The following is a 24,036-nucleotide window of genomic DNA, read 5'->3' on the forward strand; positions in this document are numbered from 1 at the left end:
GCATTTTTATTGATCTTTACACAGGTCGAATGATGTCAAATCGGCTATCAATAAGCCATCAATCGGATATCTGATTGATACCTGATTTATTCAATCAGATGGCTGATTGATAGTTGATTTCCGCCAAAATCTGTCACAAGTCAGATATCCAATTGATATACGATTGGTGCCCGATTTGATAACATGATTGATAGTTGATTGGTCAATGATTAATGACAGGTTGTAATTTGATTTATAACCTAATCACACTATTTTATTAGGCCGATTGATAACCTATTGATGACTGATTTTTTACAATGGCTCAATGGCTCGGTACTATTAATTACAATTTTACTAAAAACAATAGTTTTTTATACTACACTTAATCACTAATAATCAGCCTATATGTTATTGTATTAATTTATAATAATAATATAATCAAAAATCTAAATTGTACAGCCGATATTTTTTAAATAAAATTTATTATTTCAAAAATTTCAAAACAAGATCAATATCAATGTCATAATAGACATAAATTATATTGCTATCAATTGAAGGGTGTATTAGAAGTGAAACATATTCGTTTCTGATTGCTGGAGAGTTTAAAATAAAGATTTGACAATGTTAAATTATCTTTAAACAAACAAGTTGTTAGAAATAAATCGGAATGAAAATTCTTGCTCTAACAAAAGTTCGTGTCAGTTTCTGATGCTGAAAGCAGAAATAAAACTTATGTCGGTAGGAGTGAAAGTCAGTACGCATTCGTTTCTGACTTTGAAAATCTTGTGCAATACGCTGCGAATACTATAGCCAATTCTACAAAATTTGAATAAAGGCGTATATTAATCAATAAATCAACGCAACAGCTCAAAACTTGCTAAAGACTACATTTTCAGGTTTGTCATAAGTCGAAATTCCGATTGTTGAAAGCAGGTGAAAGCAGGTGCTAATTTGTTTGAAGACCATGTTTTAATTAAAATGAAGATCAGGTTGAAAATTTACTTACTGCAATCAAATTTATGTCTGTAGAATTGTAATAAGTCAGTACGTGTTCATTTCTGAATTTGAGAAAACTTGTGCAATTCGTTATAAATTAGCAATTCTACAAAATTTAATAAGGCGTACGTTAATCAATAAATCAACGTAACAGCTCAAAACTTGCTAAAGACTACATTTTCAGGTTTGTCATAAGTCGAAATTCCGATTGTTGAAAGCAGGTGAAAGCAGGTGCTAATTTGTTTGAATACAATGTTTTAATTAAAATGAAGATCAAGTTGAAAATTTACTTACCGCAATCAAATTTATGTCTGTAGAATTGTAATAAGTCAGTATGCGTTCATTTCTGAATTTGAGAAAACTTGTGCAATTCGTTACAAATTAGCAATTCTACAAAATTTAATAAGGTGTACGTTAATCAATAAATTAACGCAACAGCTCAAAACTTGCTAAAGACTACATTTTCAGGTTCATCATAAGTCGAAATTCCGATTGTTGAAAGCAGGTGAAAGCAGGTGCTAATTTGTTTGAAGACCATGTTTTAATTAAAATGAAGATCAGGTTGAAAATTTACTTACTGCAATCAAATTTATGTCTGTAGGATTGTAATAAGTCAGTACGCGTTCATTTCTGAATTTGAGAAAACTTGTGCAATTCGTTACAAATTAGCAATTCTACAAAATTTAATAAGGCATACGTTAATCAATAAATTAACACAACAGCTCAAAACTTGCTAAAGACTACATTTTCAGGTTCATCATAAGTTGAAATTCCGATTGTTGAAAGCTGTTTGAAGACCATATTTTAATTAAAATGAAGATCAGGTTGAAAATTTACTTACCGCAATCAAATTTATGTCTGTAGAATTGTAATAAGTCGGTATGCGTTCGTTCCTGACTTTGAGAATCTTGTGCAATACGCTGCAAATGCTATAGCCAATTCTACAAAATTTTAATAAAGGCGTATGTTAATCAATAAATCAACGCAACAGCTCAAAACTTGCTAAAAACTACATTTTCAGGTTCGTCATAAGTCGAAATTCCGATTGTTGAAAGCAGGTGAAAGCAGGTGCTAATTTGTTTGAAGACCATGTTTTAATTAAAATGAAGATCAGGTTGAAAATTTACTTACCGCAATCAAATTTATGTCTGTAGGATTGTAATAAGTCAGTACGCGTTCATTTCTGACTTTGAGAAAACTTGCGCAATTCGTTACAAATTAGCAATTCTACAAAATTTAATAAGGTGTACGTTAATCAATAAATCAACGCAACAGCTCAAAACTTGCTAAAGACTACATTTTCAGGTTCATCATAAGTCGAAATTCCGATTGTTGAAAGCAGGTGAAAGCAGGTGCTAATTTGTTTGAAGACCATGTTTTAATTAAAATGAAGATCAGGTTGAAAATTTACTTACCGCAATCAAATTTATGTCTGTAGGATTGTAATAAGTCGGTATGCGTTTGTTTCTGAATTTGAGAAAACTTGTGCAATTCGTTACAAATTAGCAATTCTACAAAATTTAATAAGGCGTACGTTAATCAATAATTAATGCAACCACTCAAATGGCCAAAATTCGAAAATTTACTTGCTGCTAATGAAGTTTCGTCATCAAAATCAGTAGATACACAATTCATTTCTGATCACAAAATATGCTGGTAGTGAAAATCGATTGCGTTTGTTTCTGATTTTTGAGAAATTTCGTATATTGCCATTGCAAATTAGCCAACTCTACCAAATATAAATATGGCGTAGGACTACTTGATAAAACTACATTTTCACCACTAATAAAGGCGATAATTGCTCCTTTTGTCTTTGAAATTTCTGTTACTAGATAATAACTATCGACCACAGTAACAAGTTTCACAGTACTTCAACGTGTGATTTTACAAAGATATCCGTGATGTGAAAGTACTTAGGAATCATCTTGTCTCCCGATTAATGAGACCTTAGGTCAGAGGAGGCTAGCCTATCGGGCAGGAGTACCCTACAACTTCATCCCTAGGTAGTCAAAAACTTCAGGTGTTTCAGACCACAGCGTACTACACAGTGAAATTCGATAAACCGGATCTTCGATAAACCAGATTTGGGCCTAAACCGGACTTTTTTGCTGGAACCAAATCACGTATATTAAAATAGTTTCGATATACCGGAGTTTACTAGTAAAAGCTCAATATTCACTATAACGGATCAATTTTCTAATCAACTATAGTAAAAATGATTCGATAAACCAGATCACATGATCATTAACCAATAAAATTTAAGTAACATGATGCGGTAAATCTTAATTTTGGCCAGAATTATAAAGTCTTAATTCCGGTGGTAGTTATGTATTACTTATATCTTCAATTAAAAATATTTTATATTCATTTTCATGAACTCTATGACTTAAAACTAAGATAAAAAAATTAAATTACTAGTTTTATTAGCATGAAAATTTTTGAAAATTCGTATAATAGATTTTCAGTTTTTTCGATATACCAGATATCCCGATAAACCGGATATTTTTAGTGGAACCGATAGATCCGGTTTATCGAATTTCACTGTGTATATGAAAAAACAGAGATATTCCACCCTTCAGTTCAACTCATTAAAAAATAGTCAGCTACTCATATCATCTAGGAGCAATTTAAAGATACCATCATGTCATTATCTTAGACGAATTGTGCTAGGAATAAAGATCAGGCTGAAAGCCTCTAAGTTCATCAAAATCGGTATATTCAAATATTCGCTTACTATTTTTAAATTAACTGACAAAATTTTATTAAAGAAGCTATTTTTTTGTGAAATGAAAGTCACGCTTATTAAATTAAAAAATCGGTACAAATGTTCAAATACATGAACGAAAATATGCATTGTCATTTCTATATTCTTAATGTATGAAAATATAAAAGTTCCGCTTCGATCAAGTGTCAAAAGAAGCATTAAATTCATTAAAAATTGGCATATTAAGCTCCCTACAAAAAAAAATATTGAAGGTTAGTGAATGAATAACAGATTCTATGTCTGTCTCCATAATGCTGTAAAAAAGACCGAGTATATAACAATAGGTCCATCAAATCAAAATATTTCGTTCCCAATTGCTAAACTGTGAAAGTAAAAATTGGGAAGAAGTCGCTTACCTTTGAATGAAAATAATTAAATAGTTATAAATTCGTATAGCTGAGTAACTGATAAGGCTGTTGGCAGTGTACTGTGATATTCAGCTTTATTAGTGAATAGTGACGAGATTTGTGCAATACCTTGGTTTACTACCTTTACAATGACCTTCCTCACGTCAAATAATAAAAAATAAGCAATAAAATTGTCCTTCACGTCACAAAGAAATTCTGAATTATATCTTTTGACATGGTCTGTTGCGAAATTTTGCACGAATATTTGCCCCTTGTTATCTGAGATTATAAACAAAAAATGTGTATTTTAGGATCAGGCAAAGCACGTGATTTGATATAATATGTAAAGATGTTAGCTGTAACTGTAATATTAAGACACAGTGTCGTATGTAATAGGACCCCGGATATCTAATATAAAGGTCATAATGGACTTTTGGCCAAAAACACCCCTTTTTGCTGAAACTCAAAAAATCGTTTTTTGTAAATATATCAGCATCCAGTAATTCAATTTTAATGAACTTTTTTTTATTTTGTAGCCCTCATTTAGCTCTACAATTTAAAAAAATGTTCATCAAAATTGGACCACTGGATGCCGAGATATTTACAAAAAACGATTTTTTGAGCCCCTGAAAAATGGGCCAATCTGCCGAAAGTGTGACTTAAGTGATTATCGTACTTTCTCTCCCGTTGGGCTCTGCCCATTTTTTCCCATGAAGTTATAGATGAAAAATATGAGGATTTTTTGCCTTCATCAGCAAGTTTGAAAAGTGTTGATTCACACCAGTATACGCGTTGATCAACACCAGCTAGTTGTTCAACGCGTTTTACAATATTAATCAACACCCGTATACTAGAGTATATTAACGCATAATGCTAATATACGCGTTGTTCAACTCTAATGTGTAGTTCAACACATTATGCATTGTTGTTCAACGCGCTGTATATTAACACTTAATTAAATTAAATTATATTTATTTTTACTCACCTTAGGAATTGAACCAAACACCTCAACTTATACTATTAATTATCTCACGATCTAACCACTGTACTATTTAATTTAAGTATATATTATATATATTAAAATTAATATTTAAAAAAAAATTATTTCGGCATTGCATAATGTACTCTATATCATGTGTATCACGTGATAATGGATTATTAATAATTACCGCTGCGGACTGCGGTATGGCGAAAAAAAAATTAAGCTTTTTTTAGCAAGCTTAATTTTTTTTTTCGCTTCTCTTTCACTTTCGTTCTATTTCTCCTTTCACTTTCGTCCCATTTTCCCCCTTTCACTTTCACTTTCACTTTCTTCCCATTTTCCCCTTTTACTTTCCCCTTTCACTTTCGTCCTGTTTCTCCTTCCACTTCGTCCCGTTTTCCCTTCATTTTCTTCCCGTTTTCTCCTTTCTCTCTCGTTTCATTTAGTTCCCTTCACTTTTCTTTCCATTCTTCCTTCGTTTTCCCCTTTTCCCTTTTCGTTCCTCCTTTTCTCTTTCGTTCTGCCCTTCCAACTCCCGTAAAATGAGCTCCATTCAACGGAAATGTAGATAATTTGATAAATTCCGTAATATAAGGTTATTAATTCCAGAGATATAAGCCTTTTACGGAAAAACTTTTGGTGAGTTTCGCAACGAAACGTTGCGAAACTATTTTTCATTTTCTAACGAAACGTTGTTTAACGTTTCGAAATAATTTTTTAAATTTATTTAATCGAACGCTTATCTAACGTTCCGATTATTTATTTTCTTTTATTTTTTTAATCGGAACGTTCGAAAACGTTCCGAAATATAATTTTTTTTAATTTTTAATTGGAACGTTGGCTAACGTTCCGATTATTTTTTTATTTTATTTTTTTAACAAAACGTTGAAAACGCTTCATTTATTCTTTTTTTAACTTCTTTTTAATCGAACGCTTGTTAACGCTCCGATTTACATTTTTTTCTTGTTTTAACGAAATGTTTTTAACGCTTCGCTATTAACTTTTTTTTCATTCCTTTTAATTGGAACGCTTGAAAAACGTCTGAAATTTACATTTTTTTCTTTTTTAACTAAACGCTTTTAACGCTTCGCTAATAACTTTTTTTCTTTTTTTAATCGAACGCTAATAACGCTCTGATTTTTTATTTTTTATTCTTTTTTTAAATCTAAACGCTTTTAACGCCTGCTTAATAACTTTTTTCATTTTCTTTTTAAATTCGAACGCTATTAACGTCTTCGATTATTTTTTTTTATTCATTTTTTTAATCGGAACGCTGGAAAAACGCTCCGAATTATTATTTTTTTTATTTTTTCTTTAATCGGAACGTTGGCTAACGTTCCGATTAATTTTTTTATTTCATTTTTTTAACGAAACGCGTGAAAAACGCTTTCAAATATTCTTTTTTTAAATTTTTTTAATCGGAACGCTTGGCTAACGCTCCGATTTTTTTTATTTCATTTTTTAACGAAACGCTTTATTAACGTTTCGTAATATAATTTTTTTTAATTTTTTTCAATCGAACGTCGGCTAACGCTCCGATTTTTTTTATTACATTTTTTAACGAAACGCTTATTAACGCTTTCGTAATTTTTTTTTCATTTTTTTTTCCTTTCTTCTTTTAGGTCAGCGGGTGGGCTTCCGAGTTCCGAAGAACGGAAAACCAAGATTCGTAAGATAAGTACGAATCTTGGTTTAATTTTTTTTTCTTTTTTTTTTAATATTATTAATGAACGGTTACTAATAACCGTTTTTTTCTTTTTTTAGGTTTCGGGCTTCCAAAGATCGGAAAAACCCAAAGATTTATAAGTAAGAATCTTTATATATATATTTTTTTGTTTTTTTGATTAATGAACGGTTACTAATAACCGATCTTCTTTTTATTTTTTTAGGTTCGGTGGGCTTCCAAAGAACGAAAACCCAAAGATTCGTAAGTACGAATCTATATTTTTTTTTGTTTTTTTAATTTTATTAATGAACGGTTACTAATAACCGTTCTTTTCATTTTTTTAGGTTCAGGTAGCTTATGGTCTTTGGAAAAGTGGAACCAAGTTTCGTATTACGAATCTTGGTTTTATTTATTTTTTTTTTAATATTATTATAAACGGTTACTAATAACCGTTCTTTTTTTTTGTTTAGGTTCGGGTGGTTTTCCAAAAATCAGAGGAACCAAGATTCGTAAGTATTCCGAATCTTGGTTTTAATCTTTTTCTTTTTTTAAAAAAAATACTATGAACGGTTACTAATAACCGTTCTTTTCTTTGATTTTTATAGGTTCGGGTGATTTCCGACGAATGGATGAACCAAGATTCGTAAGGTATGAATACGAATCTTGGTTTTATTATTTATTTTTTATTATTATTTTGGAACGGTTTACTAACCGTTCTTGTATTTTTTTTTATAGGTTCGGGTGGGCTTCCGAAGAACGGAAAACCTAAAGATTCGTAAGGAATCTTTACTTTTTTTTTATTTTTTTAATTTTTTTATTATTATGAACGGTTTACTAACCGTTCTTGTATTTTTTTTTTAGAAGTTCGGGTGGGTTTCGGACAAACGAAGGAACCAAGATTCGTAAGTACGAGTACGAATCTTGGTTTTTGTTTTTTTATTATTATTTTGGAACGGTTTACTAACCGTTCTTTCTTTTTTTTATAGGTTCGGGTGGGCTTCCGAGTTCCGAATAATGGAAAAAAAAACCAAAGATTCGTATTATGATACGAATCTTGGGTTTTTTTTTAATTTGTTTTTTTTATCTCTTTTTTATAGGTATCCGGTTCCTTCAGCGTTGGACTTTTAATTAGATTTCTCAACGTTAGACGCGGCGTTGCTGTAGATTAGCATTTTGGAATGAATTGGTAAGTTTCGAATAAAACTTACATTTTTTTATTTTATTTTTTTTATTTTTTTTTTAAATTTCTCTTTTCTTTTTGTAGTCCTCGGTCAGATTTTTAGAATAAGATTGTGTAAGTTTCGTTAACGAAACTTAATTTTTGTGTTTTTTTTATTTGAAACCTTATCTTGTTATGGTTGTGTCACCAGGGGCGCTTTGTCAACGGAAATTTAGTACGTTGATCGCTTAAAAATCCGCGGCAATCCAATTATAACAAGAGGAATTGATTTTTCATTAGATAATTTGATAATTTAATGTAATTTGTATTGTAACTGTATTTATAAATAAATTTACAATTAATGAAATGTTAATAATATACAATAATATATATATTAATAAATTAATACTATTAAATTAACTACATTGCTATACGCGTTTTTAATATCAATATACGCGTTTTTATACATTATATACACGTTATTAAACTAGTGTTATTTTACTGTATGTTGTTTTACACATAAAACACTGTTGCACTACGCGGTTTTCAACATTTTTAAGTGGTGTTGATTGACAAAGGGTTCGTATCTCTACACTTTTTGGTGTTGAGCAACACATGGCATTTTTCAACACTTTATACGCCTGTTTAAAACTTGCTGATGTTGAGTGATAGTAAAAGGACTTTTCGACGTTATATGAAGTTATTACCGAGGTCTTTAGTTTCGCCCGAACTCCTTATGGCTTATATTGAGTTAGGACCGTTATCATGAGTCTTGGAGTTACCAATAATACTGTAAGATGGCAGTTCCATACGAACGTTCCCCTGGGCTTTCTGAAAGGTTGAAAAGTAGTGCGTCTTGGTTCCTACGCCTTTAAAGTCTAACTGGCCAAGTGGTTCGCAGGCCAGACCGGTATTTCCTGGAAGGTGCTCCTGACCAACGTATTTCTTGCTAATTGATGTTGTTAACTGGGGAGTTAGTCTTCTAAAATAAGGAGACGGAGTTGAGGTGTATGTTTGGTGAATTTTACTCAGGTTTTTCTCATTGCACTTCGAGTTTTCCTGAGGTTTATGTCTTTATTTTTTGCTTTTTGTTTTTCTTGGTCGCTTTTTTCGGTGTAACCTTATTTTCTTTGGGGGGTGGGGGGATAAGGTAAGACGAAAAGTAGTAGAATAGGGCCGGTGTGTTGAGTAGAGTATTGTGATGTTTAGCGGTGTGTAACATAAAGGGTGTGAACTATACTCAAGTGATGAATAGACACCCGGCCAAAACGCCGGGGCTGAGCTTAGGCCGAGGTGTTTATTTATCACTTGAGTATAATGTCACATCCACGTTATACTCTACTCAACACCTCCACCATACTCTACTACTATTCGTATCACTCAGGGGGATACTGGAAAATTTGATCGTCATGGTGGCTTGGTGTTACAATTTTCAAAATCGATCATCACTGGGGTGATAAGGGGGGTGACAGGTTGGGTACCGCAGTTTTTGTAGTATGCCGATCAAGGTGGTCACATGATAGACTATCATTGGATTGACTTATCTAGGTAGATTTTAGGTCGATGGATTGTTCGCAATGAGGTGGGTGTCCTCCGTTTGGGATTGTTCGAAATGAGGTGGGTGTCCCTTCGGGGATTGCACGACACTAAAAAGTTCCCCATCGGCTGGACTACACGACACTAAAAAGTTCCCAGAGGTCTTTGTGAAATAGGTTTGTTATTCATAGTATGTAGTCAAATAGGGGAAATTGAATTTTGTGTATTTTTGATAGTGCTAATGGTATTTGGCAATGGGATTCTTTGATCTTTAAATGTATGCATGGTCTTCGCAGGTACGTATAGCATAGTCGATTCTACCGGGTTTGAGATATAATTCGGGGGGGTAGCCATAGTTATTTATATAGAGAGGGTGTTGGGTTTATAATCTTGCATTTCTTTTTATGTATTTTTCTAGGAAGATTATTGTTCTTGTATTAGATTAGTTCTGCACTTTGTTGCAGTTCCTTTTTGAATACCTGGTATTCTCTAAAGTAACTTGTGGCAAAAATTAATAAAATTCAAGCGCAGCTTTGTTAAACCGAAAGTGTGACTTATGACCTGTTTTGGAGATATCCGGGGTCCTTATGTAATAGGTTGCAACCTATCTACATTAAAAAGCAAAAGTTGTAATGCTGTAATTAGGTTGTAATGCCATAATTAGGTCGTAATACTGTAATTAGGTCTTAATGCCGTAACTAATCCGTAATGCCGTAATTCCGAAATTACGTATGTAATTTCGGCCAGAATTATGCACTTAATTTTAGCAGAAATTAACAAATATCCTAAAAAGGAAAGTGTTGTTACACAAAATTCCAGTGTCGTTCCCACTAAAATCAATTTTTGTGGAACGGCTATCGCCAAAAAAGGAAAGATCTGCATTCCCGTTTTGGCTGAATTATGATTTTCGGCTGAAATTACATGTTTAAGTGAAATTACGTTAATTTCGGCCGGAATTATATTTCGGATTTCGGATTTCGGATTTTAGGAAATATGTGACCGTGTAATTTCAATTTTAAGGGGTAAATAATATCAAAAATAATAATAATAATAATTTTTTTTTTGTAAAAAAGTTTATATGTAAATTATGCATAAAATCATCTAATTATTAAAGATATTATGCTAATTTAATATAAATTTTTTGAAAAAAACTTAATATTTCCCACCCCTAGGGATTTTAGTTCATTATATAATTTTTTTCTTTACACAAACGCGTATACAAAATACAAAAAAAAACACGACGCGTCTTATGTACCCCCTAAAAATTAAAATTACACGACATATAAACTATTGTAATTTACTTTTATAATTCATTACTTTTATTTTAAATTTTTATGCCATTAAAAATTATGACATTACAGCCTAATTATAGCATTGCGATCTAATTACAGCATTACGACCCAATTACAGCATTACGGCCTAATTACAGTATTACAAAAAGTGTCATAACTGTAATGCTGTATGCTGTAATATTACGGCATCGGCCAATCAATTACGGCTAACATCTTTAATAATATGTACTATTTTTTTATAAATAAATAAATAAAACCTAAAAATCATAAAATAAGCATATCTTAGCCTGCTCTACAAGTTTACTTAAGAAAAAAAAGTAGATTTTGAATACTGTTATTGACTTTACATATGAGCAAAAGATTTTTGCCATTCAGTGCCACTCGGAAACTAAAATTTTGCATTCAAATTCAGTATATTTAACTAATATTCGGTATATAAATTCATATATAATTCAAATACAATTCAGACAAAATTCGGTAAAAATTATTTTATGATATAATAATTTCTCTAATAATAAGCAATAATATAATTAAATTCAGTGAATTTGTATTTTTTTGTTTCAAATTTATTAATAAAATTTAAGCATGTGAATAATTAGTTTATACTACTATTAGCAGAGTATATTCTTTAATAGATTCACAATAATCAACATAATAAAAAACAAACAATTCCTTGTTGATGTTTGTAAAATTAGAATGAAAAATAAAAAGTGATTCATTATATAATGCTGATAATAAAAAAAAAAGAAAAAATTCGGACTATAATAATAACTATCTATATTGAGGATAAATCGATCCGCTTTGTATTATCAGCTGATTTGAGTTCAGCAAAGTTAATTTTTCAAAAAAAACCCCCAAAAAAACTAAAATAGAATTATAGAAAATGTCTGTAAATATTATGTCCATAACAATAATTGTGTTTATGCATCCATTATTAAAAAAAAGAGTCAGCTATCAATAGTCCATTGTAAGATTACCACCAGCTAATAGCACTTCTTCTATTTCTACTACTGTTTCCTCTAATTCTTCATTGATTTCACTCCGATACTCTTTGGTAGATTTTTCATGTTCCGTTGTATCGAAAATCATATCGTGCTGGTCGATGAAAGCCCATCAAAGAGTATTTGATAGGTGTAGATAGTCAAAATATTGTACTTCATCATCATAGTATCTACTTCTTTGCAGTTGTGCAGATTGAATTGTTAACGAATACGCATCGAGTACATTCTGTAATAAATTTTTTAGCTAAAAATAAAATCAACTTATTATCGAAATAATTAAAAAAATTAATGTAACGCAAAAATGTCAAACCTCGTCAGAACGCCATGAATAGTCGTAAACATTTATTACAGAACCGTCATCGCCATCCTCACTTATTTCTGGAAAGTGATAATAACGATCGGATAACATTTTTAGCAACGATCGTTCATCGTAATTTTCAATTCGTTTGTCATGTTTTTTGAAGAGGTCTTTTGCGACCTTAATTCTTCTAAACTTTTTCTGTAGACAAATTTAGATAATTATAATGAGAAACATGCTTTACAAATTTTAATGAATTAATTACATACATCATTTAATCGGCTGTTGCAATATACACGACGATGGTCTCCCTCGATCTTTCCAGTCAACTTCAATTTCGCTTGGAACCTTCTGGATTTGTGTATGGAATCTAACCATTTTGTTAATTGATTTACTGATGGATGGTACTTCGGCGCCATATTTTCTCTCAATTCTTTAATAAGTCGACCGCGAACCTTTAGATTTCCCAGGCTATTGAACGTCTCTTTGTAATTAAGGCCATTCTCTTCGTTAACACCCTTCAATATGGTTTTCATTTCAATCTAATTAGTGATTTTTAAAGGGAAAAAAAATAGAGCATTGGTATAAAGCGTTAAAACAAATAATTAGACAAAGTTACGAACCCTCACGTTTACTTCATCCATTTCTTCTTTATCAGAAGTTTCAGAAATATTTTCCAAACTGCTTTCTGGTGAATATTCTTCGGCATCATAACGATTCATTCGTTTCATTTTTGATCCTTTAGCTTTTTTCGAAATAGATTTTTTCGATTTTGTAATTTTTCTACATTTTGACGAATCTCCGCTTGACTCATAGTTGATGCCTCTAGGCAACCTATATTTATCAAAAATTTTAAGTTTACTCTGAAGTTCATCATTCTTGTTACCTAACTCTTCATTAACAGTAGCGAGAATTTCGACTTGTTCTTGCAAATGCTTCATTTCACCGGAAGAAGCTTTCGCTTCTTCAATTTTCTTCTCTAATTGGCTGTTTTAATTACGCAACTCTTTCAATTCTCTTCTTAATTTGTTATTTTCTGTCATAATAAAAAAATAAAACCAATATTTACATAAATAGACAAAATTTACATTGAAATTGTCAAAATGAATCATTTACCTGTTAACAGTTCTTTATAAGTAGCAGTTGGTAATCGTGTAGTTGCCTCTTGTTCGGTTACATTTCTAAGTGACCTAAGTGACTCTGGAAGCCAGAGCCTTTCCTGAAGTGATTCTGGGAGCTGGATATTTTCAAGCCTTTTTTGGATACCTGCAACTGTTGAAATATTTGGTTCTAATTGAAGAGGTCTATTCAGATCAGAGGTAGAAGAAGCCGCAGCATCTCGTTGAGATTCATACGATGGTAGTTGAGATTGAGAGACCCTATATGGATCAATTAGAGAGGTAGAAGAAGCCGCTGTATCTCGTTGAGAAGTTTTATTTTTACTTTTATTAGACGATGGTAGTTGAGATTGAGAGGTCCTCTTCAAGTCAATTAGAGAGGTAGAAGAGGTTGCAACGTCTCGTTGAGAAGTTTTATTCTTATTAGAAGATGGTTGAAATTGAGTGACTGTATTCGAATCAATCGGATCAATTAGAGAATTATCAGAAGCAATAGCGTCTTGTTGAGAAGTTTTATTCTTGTTAGAAGGCGGCTGATATTGAAAGATATAAGGGCTTTGTTTATTTTTTTGGCGGTTATTCATAATTTTAAAATTTTCATTAAGATGTAAATTGTTGGTAAAAAGTTGAAATAGAAAGAAATGATTGATACTTTTTTGTACCTTTTTAAGCTTTTTTTTAAACTTTCTAAGTCCACTTACGACAATACAAATCAATTTTTATATTATCAATGATTAATTAACATAAAATTCAGAAAATAATATAACCGATTCTATATTTACTATTGATTAATTTGAATAAATTTATCAGTTCAATAAAGTAAATCAATTTATTACTAATAAATAATCTTATTTGGAAATCACTTACAAGCTCTCAATGCAAAATGGTACGAAAAAGGTCAATTTCTCGACTTATCGCTACGCCTTTAAGTAGAAGAAATAGATCAATTCCAATATACTTAACACAGATTCAACATCATCACGTAATAGAATAATTTAGTTGCATATAATTGTTCTGAATGTAACGAAAAATTGGGTGATCCTCGTACAAAAAAAACTATGGAGTAACAAGTGATATAGATGATTCAGAAGATGTTGCTTTACCAACAATATATCTGCCTAATGAACCATCTCAATTTTCCCAACACATTTCTAATTTAAATATTGAAAACGATTATGACGAATATGGAAAGGCTTCGAAATCAAGATCTGATGAAATTCGTTTACAAATTGAGGATCAAGAAGAAAAAGATCAACAACAAGATGACGATTTAACCTTTTTACCTCGAAATCGTATTAAAAGATACACAAATCGCCAAAGACGAAAATAATTTTGAACAAGATTGGCAGTCAAATCTACTGAAGATACAAGTACTGATGATTCTCAAAATGAAGATGAAGCGGTTAATAATGATAATGAATATTCTGAAGAATTTGAAGATTATTCAATCCCTCACTATGAATCATGCCCAATTGCCTCAGAATCAACATATAGTAACCAAATTTTGTGGATTTTACTATGGATTATGAAATTTCGAACGTCAATTGCTTTTGGTTCATCAATTTCAGTTCCTAGAAACTGGATTTTACTAACAAATGAGATTGCGAGGTTTGTGACTGCGACTGTGACTGTGACTGCGAAGTTTGTGACTGCGAGATTTGCAATTGCGACTGCGAGGTTTGCCAGAAACAGGAACAGAGTCGTTTATAAAAATAACTAGGTTTCACCTGTTAACTGCATTAACAGTTAATATTTAAAACTTAAAAACATATATACAAAGTAAAATTTTAATTATATGGTGCCGGAACTCACTGGTAAAAAAATGATTTATCCTACACATATCTTACACATATTGGGTACTCAAAATGTAAAAAATCATACACAAATAATACACATATCATACACATATCGGGTACTAATATATATATCATACATATATCAGGTACCTGATAGGTATACTATATATATAAATACCCGATATGTGTATGATATGTGTATTATTTGTGTATGATTTTCTACATTTTGAGTACCTGATATATGTAAGATATATGTAGGATATGTGTAGGATAGACCATTTTTTTACCAGTGACTCTATACTCAAAAATGTTTCAAATTTTTAATTTATCACGTGAGAAGCACAATAGCCAATAAAAACTCACAATTTTAGACAAAAAATAGAAAAAACAGATACGAGCATGTACAAAAAAGGAAAAAAAAGGAAATGGGCTAAAGAATAAAGCAGAAAGTAGTATTTATTTAAGAACAATCAAGCTAAAATAGGGTTGAATTTAGACTTTTAAGTAAATTAAGGACATTTTAAGCCATTTTAAGTCTTAAAATAATTAAATGTCAATAGGATTTATGTAAATTCTCATAAAATAAATGCATTTATGTGACTTTTTGTTTCAAATTTGGGCCAATCATATAAAAATAACCAAATTTCAAATGCTTATAACTTTTTATGTAGATATTTTTTTGAAAATCTGACTGGTAATTTAATAGTACTTGTCTTGTAGAACAAAGTTACCAGTTTATTTTTTTGAAATTCTATTTTATTAAAGTGTTGAAAGATTTATAATTTATCACAATTTTATTTTTGAGTATAGAGTTCCAGCACCATATATATATAATATCTGCGCCTGGCCATTTCGGTTTCACATACAGGTGTGTGCTTCTTTTTGCGCTCCTTTGTTCTCTTTTTTTGTTTTTTATCTTCGTTTTAACTTTTTTTCTCTTAGATCCCAGCTCTTCGGCATTTCGGCTCTTCAGTTTTCGGCTTTGGTTCTAAGGTGCGTTTTTTTTTCATTTTTTTTTCTCTTGTTTCTTTTTTTCCGTTCATTCTGACTATTCTTTCCTCTCAGACATGATGCATTTCAATAACAGATGGTTCAAATGCAGGTACATAAGGATAACGGGAAGCTATAATGGAAAAAATTTCCAATTAATATAAACTCACATTTAACATCTCAAAAAATCAAGAAAAGAAAAAATAATATAATTTACCAAGGGCTTTTATTTTTGTTTTTTTATGTTTTATTCAATAAGTCCCGGCTTTTTGGCAACTTCAGCGCTTTAACATTACGGTTCCATTCTTTTTTTGTTCCTTCTCTTTTTTCGTTCTTTAACTTTGTTCTAACTTCTTTTTTTTTGCTTTTTTCTTTTTGCTTTTTTTATATTTTCTTCCTTTTATATATTTTCTTCTTTTCCTTTCTTCTTCTTTCTCTTTCTTCTTTTTCTTTGAAAAATAAAAAATATATATAATTACGGTAATACAGTAATTTTTGTATATATCTTGCGTGTTGCGTCATTTGCGTTATACACTGCAGTTCATACAATTGTAAATTGTTATTTATGTGGTTAATCTAAACGTAACACCTACGTGATTGCAGTATTTTTTAAAGATTGCACTAGTCGAAATAAAGTAAATCAGCTAAAAATCAGATATCCGATTTAGGTCAAATTACGGCTTAAATATGTCCGATTTTTGCAAAAAATATATTCCGATTGTTATCCGATTAACTGCCAATCAGATGTACTTCGGAACTTAAATCGGACATAAACCAGAACTAAATCATACTAAATTCGGAAAATTATTATATATAGAAAATTCGATTTAAATTTATTATTGTTATATATTAATTATCAGAAATATTTACGAATAATACATGAAAAAATAAAATTTTAAAATAAATGTAATCGATAGTCCCGCTTCATTCAGCTAAATCATCACCGGCTGCACTTTTTTGACTATCGATTAACACCTCTTCCGTTTCTTTACCATAGTCTTCATCTTTGTCGAAACCATTTCTACTATCGATTTCCGTATCATATATAAAATCCTCTTGCTCGATATATGACCATTGTGGAGCTTCTTGAGGGTGCATTTGGTCAAAGTATTGAACTTCATCATCATACTGGTGAGGTCGTTGTAATTTTGCCGTTTGAATTTCTGCTGAATGTGAATCGATGACGTTTCGAAGTAAATTTTTTAGCTAAAAAAGACAATATAAATAAAATAAATACAAAATAAAGAAAGGAACGAGAGTGATATATCGAAGTATAAATATCGAAGTATAAATATCGAAGTACAATAAATATCAAAGTATAATAAATATCAAAGTATAATAAATATCAAAGTATAATAAATATCAAAGTATAATAAATATCAAAGTATAAACCTTTTGTGATCACCAAGAATAATTATAGATGCATACAATCGTCTTAATTTCTTATTATTGACTGCTTTTTAGTAAATTTAATAAATTTTATTAAAATAAATATATAATTAATTGTTTTGATTTATTATTGAATAAAATCAGTTATTATTATTATTATGAATAAACTAAATCCGGCATTTCAAAAGAAATAAATTGGTAATCTTTCGTAAATGTGTTTTGAGATCGATTTGTGTATATTTTATAACTAAAAGTTTGACGAATAGTTTTATTTCTGAATTTTGCCGATAATAACGAATTTTTGCCGATTTGTGATTGCCAAGTGGCAGGCGAACTGTGCAAATCGTCCATAATAATTTTGACGATTTTTTGGCAATGATCGGCTAAAGTTAGATCAACTTTCGTCTAACATTCGTCAATTTGAAATTTGGACGAAATGGACTATTCTGACCAGTGTTCCAGAAGAACGGTTAGCAAAACGGTTCAAATCAGATGGGTCAAAACAAGGAAAGAAGACGGTACATTACGCTGAAATTCAACCAAAAGAAGAACAAGAAGAACAACATGAAAAGGAGGCGAGGGTTTGTAATTTTGTAATTTTAGGCAGAATTGTACAGTCTTTATACTTTTATACTAATTGTTCCCGATTTAAAGATTGAAATGAAAATGATCCTTAAAACTATTAAACCTAATGATAATTTAGACGATAACTAAACGTTTAATAGTCCAAAAAATGTTAAAATTTGCAGTAGATTAATTTCCGAACTTCGAAAGGCGATGTTTCTGAATTATAAACCTTCAGTAGCACAATTAACAAACTGGTTGAGCGCCCTCCATAAGTCGCAAATATCACAAATACAACTGAAAAAAAGTGGAAAAAGCGACGAGAACAGTCGCAGAGTTCACAACAACAGTCGCGTACAAAATGTAAAATCGTCGAATTTTTTCCTTTATCATCATGTTAATGATTTATGCTAATTTTCTTATATATTTATCATTTAAGAAAAAATTGCGTCAAATTAAGGCTGCAAAGGATCTTTATAGGAAGGGTGACGAAAGAATAATTGGTTATGAAAAACGCCAATTATTAAAAATGTTGGCAAATCGATCTTACCACTTGCCAGAAATCAGTGAGTTAGATGAAGAGAATCCAGATAATATTTCGCAATAAATCTATCATAAAATGATAAAATGAATCAATCATTATGTTCGGTTTAGGTATTATCATCAGTTTGTGACTGCGATTCACAATTTTCATCCAGAGTTTCAGGACCAAAAAAATCCGTATCGACAGGTGTATTTTAAGTTTTGTATGCCCATTCTAGAGCATTTTTAGGGTGTCATGAGGTGATACAATAGCTTTCGTCATCATAGTTTCTCCCCCTCATTAATTGCGCCGTCTGTAGAGAAAATACGTGAGTATCCAAGACGTTTCGGAGAAAATTGATAAGCTGTAAAGTCATAAAGTCATTAAAACAAATAAAATTAGTTGATGTTTTTAATAAAATATGATAAAAAAAATTATTATATGGTGGCTATCACCTATAAACAACAATAGTCCGAAATTTTGAAATTTATTTATTTATATTGTGTAACTTATATTTTAAAGTATTTTGTTAAAATATTAATTGCCACGTGAGCGGCAAAATTTTTTTTTGCCATATTACATGGAATTCTTGTGGATTTCCATGGAATTTTTGTAAAATCCATAAAAATTACATGAAAACTAGTCCGAAATTTTATATTTTTATTATTGCTACTTATTAAAATTATCCAACTTTAATCCATAATATTAATTAAAATTTTTATTAAATTCTATAAAATAATCCGATAGAAATGTTCAGTACATGTTGCTATATCATTTTATCAGTTTAGTTTTTTCTTTTTACTATTCAATTTACAATTTATAAAAATTTGAAGTTACTTAATATTAGTGTGGTTTATAGGTGACAGCCACCATACCTCATCGGAACGCCAACTAAGATTATAAACAATAATTTTTCTTTTACCATCTGGTTATTCTTTATCCGTTTCTAAGTCTTCAGGTGAATGGTAGCGAATATCTTTCAGAATGTTTAGGACTTCTGTCTTATCATAATCCTTTACTCGATCGTCATTACGTTTAAAAAGGGAAATAGCACCCTTGATTCTACGCGATTTTTTCTGAAATATAACAAATGTTTAGTATCAATTTTGAAATGACAGTAAAAAGACAGATTCTATCTCGCTCAATCTGTTGTTTTTATGCAGTCTTCTGTTATCTTTATCAATTACACTTCACTCAACATATAAAAGTCGTGCTCTACGATGCTTGTGTAAGGCAGCTAACCAATCGTTTATCTGTTGTTACGAAGGACTAAATTGAGGCTTCATGGAAGCAATCAATCGTGGTATTAATTGTCATAAAATGTCTGTGTTCGTCTCGTTTATAAATTTTTCATCGTATCTTAACGTTAATTCGGGAAGGCATCGTTTTTAATATTACCTTCATTTCAGTCTATAATAATTTATAAAAGATTCGTAAGAATAAGGTTGCTGGGCGAAACTAAGTAGTTTAGACAATTGTTGAAATCGAAACTAGTTGAAACATTTTATTAAAAAATTAAAAATTTGCGAAACTGCGAAACTGATGAAACTGGTAAAACTGTGAAAGGTTTAGACATATTTTTACATAGTAGTAATTAATAAAGTTTACCATTTATTATAATAAATTATATGATTTAATATAAATTTAACTAGTTTTGCAATTATAAAATTTAATATACATTATATTAATTATTTAAATCATTATATATAAATATTAAAATATATAGTAAGTTTAATTAATAATTAGTTTTATAATTTTACTTTTTATATATTATTATTAGTACAGTCAGATCTTTATATAGTTATCTAATCGATTCTGCAAAAATTAGTAACTATATAGAGGCTTTTACTATGATGTAATTATATAAAGATTTTTTTTATATAATAAGTATATAAATTAGTTTTTCCCAAAGGTATGATTATATAAAGAAAATTTATATGATATAACTATATGGAATGTTACTATATAGAAGTCTAACTATATTTATTAATAATTATTAATTAATATATAATATTTATTTATAAAAAATTTATTTAAATATATATAATAATGTATTAATGATTATTTATTTTAAATTTTATTAATTAGAAAGTTTAGACATAGTTTAGACATTTAACTATTGTCGAAACCTTTTGTCATAGTTTAAACTATTACTAATTAAAGTTTAGACTTTTGTTAAAAGTTAAAATGAGTTTAGCCAAGCAACCTTACGTAAGAAGAATATTCAAATCGTGTAAAATGCAAAATCTGTCGATCTCTAACAAACTCTAGCATTTTCTTCGTCAGTTTCAGAATCGTCGTCTGATTGATCAATTTGACGTCTCGCGACTTTTCTTTTTTTGCCAGGTCTATTATCATTATCGTTACTTTCACTTTCTGATGATTCGACATCGGCATTATCTTGGCTCAATATTTGTGATTTGAGATTATTAATCTCGGCTTGAAGAACTACATTTTCGTGATTGATATACTTATTATGGGAATGTAATTTGTAGTGATACCGGGCGAAACTATTTTTTTCAATCCGAAATATTTCGTCTTTTTTTTTTGAAGGATAAATTAATTCCGAAACCTAAACTTATTCCGAAACTTAAATGTATATCCGAAATGACGAAATATATTTATAGTACAACATAGTATTTAAGGTTTAGTAAACTAGCCAATTATAATATAATTATTTTATTTTACGTTTAGTATATGTATAATTTTAATAAATTTCAAAGAAAATGTAACACAATTTTCAACATATTATTATCAAAAAAGTTATAAGCATGTGAAAAAAATACGATTTCTAATATAAAATTGATTATAAAGTGTCTCCTTCTAATTCATTATCAATTGAATATTGTTGAATTAATTCTTCAACATCATAATTACTTTCCATTTCTACATTTTCATCACTATCGTCTAGTTCATCTTCACCATCAGTTTCATTAACATCATCATTAATATCACTGTCATCCGAATTTTCACCATCATTATTCAAACATTTTACTGCATTTTTTAAATTAAACATTTCTTCAATAATCAAAACCCGTACTTCATGATTAGGAATTTCTGAAATAGGAATATTTCTTCTATTATCAATTTCATCTTCCTCCTCTTCAAATTGTAAAAATGTTGAATCATTAATCATTTCATGCACTTCATCCTCTGTATATTGTTGACTAACATAAGCAAGCTCATTTTTAATATTAGATACATAAAACGACCGAATTTTTGCCATAGCCTCAACCTTTAAAAGTCCTAATCGTTGCCGTCGTGTACCATATAACCAGCCAAGAGTGGAAAAAATTCTTTCGCATCCTGCACTATGTGGAGTGATAGAAAACACCATTATAGCCAATGCAGGAAGATAATCATACTTGTCTTTGATTGTAAGCCACCAACTCATTGGTGTTTCAAGATGGCTATCAAACTCTTGATTATATGGACTCTTTCGCAATTCATAATTACGCATTTGTGCCAAAAGACGATTACATGACCTCCTGTCACCACCATTATTTTGCCAAATCTGAGCCGCGGTAGTAGTGATAGTTTTCCAATATACTGCTTTTAACCCACGTGCTATTAAATATTTATAAAAAAATCAATTTATTTTCTTTTAATAAATAATTTCATTAAAAAATTAGGATTTTACTAACCGCGATAGGCAGGATGTAAAAAATATGCCAAAATATAGATTTTTGGATCAAACTTGTCCCAATATTTGTTAAATGATTCGATACAATGTTGATGAAATTCTACCATTCCTCGAGAAGGTAATTTTTTAATAGTATTTGCTATTAAAATCAATTGAAGAAAGCAATCAGCAAGGTTTGCATTAGCACTTTCAAGTAAGGTAATTGCAGTTTTAATCGGCTTTAGAACTTTGGTTAATTTATCAACGTTTGAGAAAAATTCCGAGCTTCGAATATTTCGTCTAACACTTTTATTTGTGATTTCATTAGGATTATTCTTCAAAACCTATAAATATTTTACAAAATATTATTAATAATCAGTAATATTACAATAACAAAATAAGAATTTATAGATATTGAAATAAACTCACATGTTCTAGTGCCATTCGTAAACGAGATACGGAACTTACAGCTTCATACATGGAAGTCCATCTTGTTTCACAGTATGTTTTAAGCCCTCCTCCTACGATTTGTAATGTAGTAGTAGCATCGGTCAACAATTTTCCTACTATATGAGAACGTTTAAAGAATGATGTAATCTGATTACAGCCACTGATCGTTATTTTAGCCAAATCATGTTCTAAAATTAAAAAAAAAGGTTAAAAAGATGAATTTTTAACAATAATTCATAATTATTTTATAGAATTTGAAACATACCCATAATCTGTTTGGTTACTAAATTGACGAAATGAGCAATGCACCGAAGATCAATAATGTTTGGAAATTGGTTCGTAACAATTTCCCTTGCTTTAACGCAATTCGCGGCATTATCAGTAACTAATGCAGAAACTTTTTCAGGGCCAATTTTTTTGATAATATCCGTAATTTGGCCTGCAAGAAAATCTCCTGTATGATGATCGCCTGAGTAGTCATGAAGAGCATAAAGGTATTGTTCTCGATCAGGAGTTAGGATTACATAGTTATAAACAGAAACACCATTCGGATTTGTCCAGCCATCAAGTGCTTAAAGAGTTAAAGAGTTAAACAGTTAGAATTTAAAATTTTAAAAATTTTTGTAAATTCATTTGATAACAAAACTTACCAAGTGTTAAATTCTCAGAATTTTTAATGATCTCCTTAATCTTGTCATTAATTCTTGCTGTTTCTTGATTTAAAAGCCTACCACTTAGCAATTCGCTTGTTGGAGGCTCATATCCTGGTCTCATTTCGTGAAGAAATTCAATAAAAAATGGATTCTCAATAATTGAGAACGGAATACCACAACATATAAATGCGCGCACAAGAGCACGAGTAATAGAAGCCTTTTTTTGAGAATTTATGTTAGTTGACTCAAACCAATCAGTCAACTCCCGCTGGTCCACCTGAGTTTTTCTTTTTTTACTATTTTCTGGCGAAGAAAAGGTATCTTCCCTTCCAAAATCCCGCGCAGAAACTACACCTAAGTAGAACGAATGAACAAGTTCTGGAACTTCTCTACAGTTGTTTGCTAGGTGATCTTCTAGCTCATTTGGATGACCACGAGGCCAATATGTCCTACAATAATTACATTTGGCCGAAAAATGACCAGCAGACTTGAGCGGTTTCTTCTCATAATGTCTCCATACTTCACTTTGAGGACGACCACCTTTCTTCTTTTGTTGTTCAGTTGGAGTGTCCATTTTTTATAGAATATTGAACGTTTATGAATATAGCAAAACAGCGAAAGTAATACATTGACGTGACTTTTGGCAATATATAAAGTCATTTGGTATCTCGTGCGGTCGTGCCTCGTGGGTTTTTTTCTATTTTAACAGTTATTGATTATCGTTGATTTGATCATAACGATAATTAAAGTTTCACAGTCCGTAATCAAAACTGTGCTACATGATAATCCAATATAATATTGATCAGATGATCAATTTTTTTCAACTCAAAATTCGTCTTCGTCTAATCTAACTTGGAAGTTAGAGTAATCTGACAATTTCGCAGATATAGTAGTAGTCGGTTACTAAACAA

The 24,036-nt window shown here is 30.4% G+C and overlaps 3 protein-coding genes across 3 annotated transcripts; 1 reads left to right on the forward strand and 2 right to left on the reverse strand.

Moving 5' to 3' along the window:
- Window positions 1-11,675: 11,675 nt before the first annotated feature.
- OCT59_019692 (uncharacterized protein) lies at window positions 11,676-13,722 on the reverse strand (the record flags this gene model as incomplete). Its single annotated transcript, XM_066143713.1, has 6 exons — window positions 11,676-11,816; window positions 11,877-11,966; window positions 12,033-12,221; window positions 12,290-12,562; window positions 12,644-12,999; window positions 13,137-13,722. 6 exons carry the CDS (start codon window positions 13,720-13,722, stop codon window positions 11,676-11,678), a joined length of 1,635 nt encoding a protein of 544 aa, XP_066005437.1.
- A 292-nt stretch (window positions 13,723-14,014) lies between these two features.
- On the forward strand, window positions 14,015-14,858 carry OCT59_019693 (uncharacterized protein; the record flags this gene model as incomplete). The annotated part of the gene is made up of 3 exons (XM_066143714.1): window positions 14,015-14,024; window positions 14,218-14,430; window positions 14,488-14,858. The coding sequence occupies 3 exons, from the start codon at window positions 14,015-14,017 to the stop codon at window positions 14,856-14,858; spliced, it is 594 nt and encodes a 197-aa protein (XP_066005438.1).
- Window positions 14,859-16,848: 1,990 nt separating this feature from the next.
- OCT59_019694 (uncharacterized protein) lies at window positions 16,849-18,150 on the reverse strand (the record flags this gene model as incomplete). The annotated part of the gene is made up of 2 exons (XM_066143715.1): window positions 16,849-17,130; window positions 18,133-18,150. 2 exons carry the CDS (start codon window positions 18,148-18,150, stop codon window positions 16,849-16,851), a joined length of 300 nt encoding a protein of 99 aa, XP_066005439.1.
- Window positions 18,151-24,036: the final 5,886 nt, after the last annotated feature.

Source organism: Rhizophagus irregularis, chromosome 29 (genome assembly GCF_026210795.1).
Source record: "Rhizophagus irregularis chromosome 29, complete sequence".
In the NCBI taxonomy this organism is placed as follows: domain Eukaryota; kingdom Fungi; phylum Glomeromycota; class Glomeromycetes; order Glomerales; family Glomeraceae; genus Rhizophagus; species Rhizophagus irregularis.